Raw genomic sequence first — 4,798 nt, forward strand, 5'->3', positions numbered from 1 at the left:
CAGAAAAAGAGATTGAGGACTCTGTGTTCTCAATCCCTTTTTCCATTTTAAAAGGGAAATATCAGGGGTCTGTTTAGACCGCTAATATTTCCCCGAAGCCCCTAATAGTAAAGTAAAAAAATAAAAATATTTAATAAAAATAAATTAAAATATAAACAAAATTAAAAGTTTATAAAAAATAAAATATTTTTAAAAAGTTAGAAAAAAAACATTTTTGGTTTCGGCCTGACATTTTGTTTTTGAAATTTTTATTTCGGTGCACTTCTACTTTTTACCCAACTGAAATCTCCTTGTTATAGTATAGTGACAGTGCTGACAGTCCATCTGTTTTTTTTCTGTGTATCTGCTCTCATCACATGACTGTAAATGCCTGCCGTTTCTCAGAGCAGGTTCCCTGATGGTGGCAACAGTGGGCCGTGCCTGCAAAGTGTGTGCTGAAATAGCCACTTGTAGTCTCCATTGGAAGCGTGTGTGACAAAATGATGCAGGAGCACAACTGGGAATCAAGGACAGAGTGCAGCAACCCTACAACAGGAATTGTCTGAACAAGCACCTTCATGGTGGCAACATTAGTTATTTTAATGAAACCTGAAGATTTAAATATTTAACGCCATAGTTGTCAAGTATCCCAGATCCTATGAGACATTTTGGCAACTTTGGACATTGTCCCACAGTATATGTGTCCCTTGGGCTGAGCCACAGGATTCAGCCTTATGCTAGGAGCCTGACAGTATCCTGTACCCTGCGGGCATACTAGAACATGAGAGATGTGTTGATGCTACTTGGGTAGTCCCTCCTCAGTTACATCCACCCTGCTAGGCTTCCCCCATGTGTTTGAGAGTGTGCTCTTGTAACAGGCACTCATTTTTGCTGTACCTGTGTGTGAGAAGGACTGATCCACAAGTGACAGGTGACAGTCTCTTATCTAATGCAGCCATTACTATTACTTAAGGTGTCCATACACCATACGATTATCGGACGATTTTCGTATGTGATCGACTTTTCGTCCGATAATCGTATGTGTGCATTGCAGTGTCCGACCGACATTACTGTACAATCGTACAACTTTTGACGGTCAAGCATGTTTGAAAACTTTGCTAGATCGTACGATTTTCGTAAGGTTGCTGGTGTTTCCGTCTGTCAAAATTCGTACGATCTACACTGCGCTTGCGAAAATACGGCAAATCAATTACCGCATTTCGTCCAGGTGCTTTTCGTTAATTACGGCTAAATTAATCTTGCGATCATCGGGGCAGGATAGGGCTGCCGTACGAAAATCGTACGACTATTCGATCATCGGATGAAAAGTTTCGTCCGATAATCGTAAGGCGTATGGGCACCTTTAGTTACATAGTATTTGAGGTTGAATAAAGACACAGGTCCATCAAGTTCAACCTTTGTGTGTCTGTGTGTTGTGCGTGCATGTGTGTATACGAGTCCCTGTGTGGTCTAAGTTTTTAAGAGTACCTGTACCCTGTATGCTACCATCTCTGAGGAAGGTATCTAACTGATTTTTGAATGAATCAATATTCTCTGTGGATACCACTGCTTGTGGCAGAGCGTTCCAAAATGTAACTACTCTGAAAAGAAGCCCCTACACCCTGTGTGGTTAAATCTTTTCTCCACCAATTTTAGGTGGTGGCCTCTAGTCTTTGTAATGGAGTTTACTGTAAAAGGTTTATTGCTGATGTTGCCATCCCCACTAAACATTTTGTACATTATAATCATGTCCCCTCTTAATCTCCTCACTTCTAGCATGAACAAGTTTAAATTTTGTAACCTTGTCTCATAGCTTAGGTCCTACAGCCCCTTAATTAGTTAAGTTGCCCTTCTCTGGACTCACTCCAGCTCCAGGACATCCTTTCTGTGGATTGGTGACCAAAACTGAACCGCATAATCAAGATGAGGCGGAACCAGTGATCTATAAAGTGGCAAAATGATTGCCTTGTCTCTACAGTACAATCCCTTTTTAATACAAGACAGTACTCTGCTAGCTTTGTTTGCTGCAGCCTGGCATTGCGTACTGTTATTCAATCTGTGGTCAACTATGACCCCCAGATCTTTTTCCATTTCTTACTTCCCTAGTGGAGTTACCATTAATGTGTGTTCTGCTTGCCTGTTTTTAACCCAAAAAGGCATTACTTTACATTTATCAACATTAAACTTAATCTGCCATGTAGTTGCCCACTCCCCTATTTTATCCAGGTCCTCCTGTAATGTTATAGTGTCTACGTTCGTGTCTATTACCCTGCTGATTTTAGTATCATCTACAAACACAGAAACGTGGCTATTAACACCTTCCCCAATATCATTACTAAACAAGTTAAACAGTATTGGGCCTAGCACAGAACCCTGGGCCACGCCATTCTTGACTTTAGACCAATCTGAAAAAGAGCTATGTATCTATAGTCTCTGGACACGTTCCTGTAGCCAGTTCTCTATCCATGTACACACCATTTCATCTGTGCCCATAGATTTCAGCTTGTGTATTAGGCGCTTATGTGGTACCATGTAAAATGCTTTTGCAAAATCCAGGTACACCGCATCCCTGGCTTTCCTCTGTTCAGATCTCTACTCACCTCTTCGTAGAATGTTAGTAGGTTGGTCTGACAAGAATGGTCCTTCATAAATCCGCGCTGATTATCATTTATTATACCATTGCCATGAACAAAATCCACTAAATAGTCCTTTATCATTCCCTCAAATAGTTTGCATATTATTCACTAGTCTGTAGTTCCCCAGTTGGCATCTTGAACCTTTTTTTAATATTGGTACTACCGTAGCTTTACTCCAATCACTTGGTACCCTTCCATTCAGTATGGAGTTTTAAATGAGGAATAATGGTCTCGCTATAACATGGCTGACCTCTTTAAGTACTTTAGGGTGCAGGTTGTCTGGTCCTAATGATTTATTTGCATACATTTTTTCAACTCCTTGTTGAACCCCGGCTACCGCCAACCACTGCGGTATCTTGCACACTAAGCTACTCACATTCTTCTCTCCATTAAACCCGTCTTTTTCTTGAGTGTATACTGAGGAGAAAACTGAATTCAATACCTCAGCCTTCTCCCTATCATTTGTGATTAATCTCCCGTTCTCATCTTTTATTGGGCCTACCTGCTCTTTTCTTACCTTTTTACTGTTTATATATTAGAATAATGTTTTTGGGTTCTTCTTACAAACTGTGGCAAAATGCTTATCACAATCTATTTTAGCTGGCTGGGTTTCATGTTTACATCTCTTATTGCATTCCTTGCAGCTCTTGAATGCCTATGAAGTCCCCTCCATCCTATATTTTTTAAATACCAGCTTCTTATCCTTGATGTGCTGTCTTACCATTTTATTTAGCCCTGCAGGATTAGCTCTCGATCTTTTATTTTTGTTACCCAATGGTATGCACTTGGTAATAGTATTCTTAAAAAAATGCAATGTATTCTTAAAACAATCCCACTTCTCATCAGTGTTCATTGTTAGAAATAATTTTTCCCATTTAGTGTCATACAGTAGATGACACAGCTTATTGAAGTTCGCTTTTTTGAAATTTAGTGTGCTCGTCAAACCAACACACTATTGAAACTTATATGGGATAGAGCCGGGGCTTCGTGGTTGTGGTGGTCTATGGCAAAGTGAAGTGGCTGCAGTGTAATCTCTGGGGAGGGAGGAGGTATCTGTAGTGATCTGGATGTTGCTTGGGAGATGGGGTCTGTGGTACGGTCACAGCATCAGAGACCCCCTTCCCCAATAAAACATCCTATGCCTCTAACAGCCTTCTTACATGGGAAGGAAGAGGACACCCTGCCACTGTCACAGTGGTGGGTGTACGGGAAAAGAGGTCTATTGGGTAAATGTGAATTGAGATTTATGTGGCACGTTATCGGATATGACAATACAAGCAGTGACAATCTTGTCTCATTGCTCCAGGTGACCGGCCACACATAGGAAACACATTAGCAGCCACTTTGGTGAGCTTTGTGATGGAATTTGCTGCAAATGTAACTTCTGCCATCTACCTCAGACATGCACTACATGAATTCTGTCAGTAGACAGCCTTATGTGGATGGTGAATTATTCAAGCCCCTCCTCTTCCGGTTCTCACCTGCTTCTCGGCCTCAGGGGGTGCCGTGCGCTCGCGGACTGGTCCCCTCTGCCCTCTATGCACGTACTCCCGGTCACCTCCCGAGCCACGGCCCCGATACGGCCTCCTGCCGCCACCCCCCCTGCGGTGTCTACCACGGTCACGTTCCATCTTCGCAGGTTGAGCTGGTGCAACCAATAAATTGTCCCCCGTCCTGGGACTTCTCTTCAAATAGAGCGCGGTGTCAGCGGGAAAATACTTCCCTAAGAAACAGCTGTAGCGACGCGTGGTTCCTGAGCCGCGAGTCAGCGCCAGATGGGGGCAGAGTTGCTGAGTCACACACGCTGCGGCTCCACGTTGCTGTCACGTGGATGTTCGCACTGGTGTAGTTACTGATCGTGGGCTCCGCTACCTGTCCCTGATTTTCAGCACTGGTCCATGACCTGAACTGGAAGGATTCCTGATTTTACACATCAACATCACAGAGCTATAATAATAAGATCAGCCGGCTAGCACAGCTGTCATAGCTATACAATCATTTCTAGAGAAGTCAGGATCATGCTGACCTGGTGTGTGTAATCATGGACTACAAAGGATAGCGGCGTGATGTCTTTATAGCGATCACATCTATATTATCATTCTGCTCTGCCATCACTAATAAATATAATGTGGAAAGCCCAGTAATCATTAACCACTTGAGTGTCAGCCTGTGTCACCACTTCA

At 42.7% G+C, this 4,798-nt stretch overlaps 2 protein-coding genes across 2 annotated transcripts in view; one reads left to right on the forward strand and one right to left on the reverse strand.

Annotated features, from left to right (window-relative positions):
* AVEN (apoptosis and caspase activation inhibitor) overlaps positions 1–4,372 on the reverse strand; it is a 477,699-nt gene extending 473,327 nt beyond the window's left edge. The window contains exon 1 of the mRNA XM_018554204.1: positions 4,097–4,372. Within this exon, the coding sequence (XP_018409706.1) occupies positions 4,097–4,246 (150 nt within the window). The 5' untranslated portion in view covers positions 4,247–4,372. The remainder of the gene's footprint in view (positions 1–4,096) is intronic.
* The window catches only part of CHRM5 (cholinergic receptor muscarinic 5), a 175,476-nt gene that overhangs the window by 160,185 nt on the left and 10,493 nt on the right, over positions 1–4,798 (forward strand). The gene's annotated exons all lie outside the window — the stretch shown is intronic.

This window comes from Nanorana parkeri, unplaced genomic scaffold (assembly GCF_000935625.1).
Source record: "Nanorana parkeri isolate BGI_ZX_2015 unplaced genomic scaffold, ASM93562v1 scaffold146, whole genome shotgun sequence".
Lineage (NCBI taxonomy): Eukaryota > Metazoa > Chordata > Amphibia > Anura > Dicroglossidae > Nanorana > Nanorana parkeri.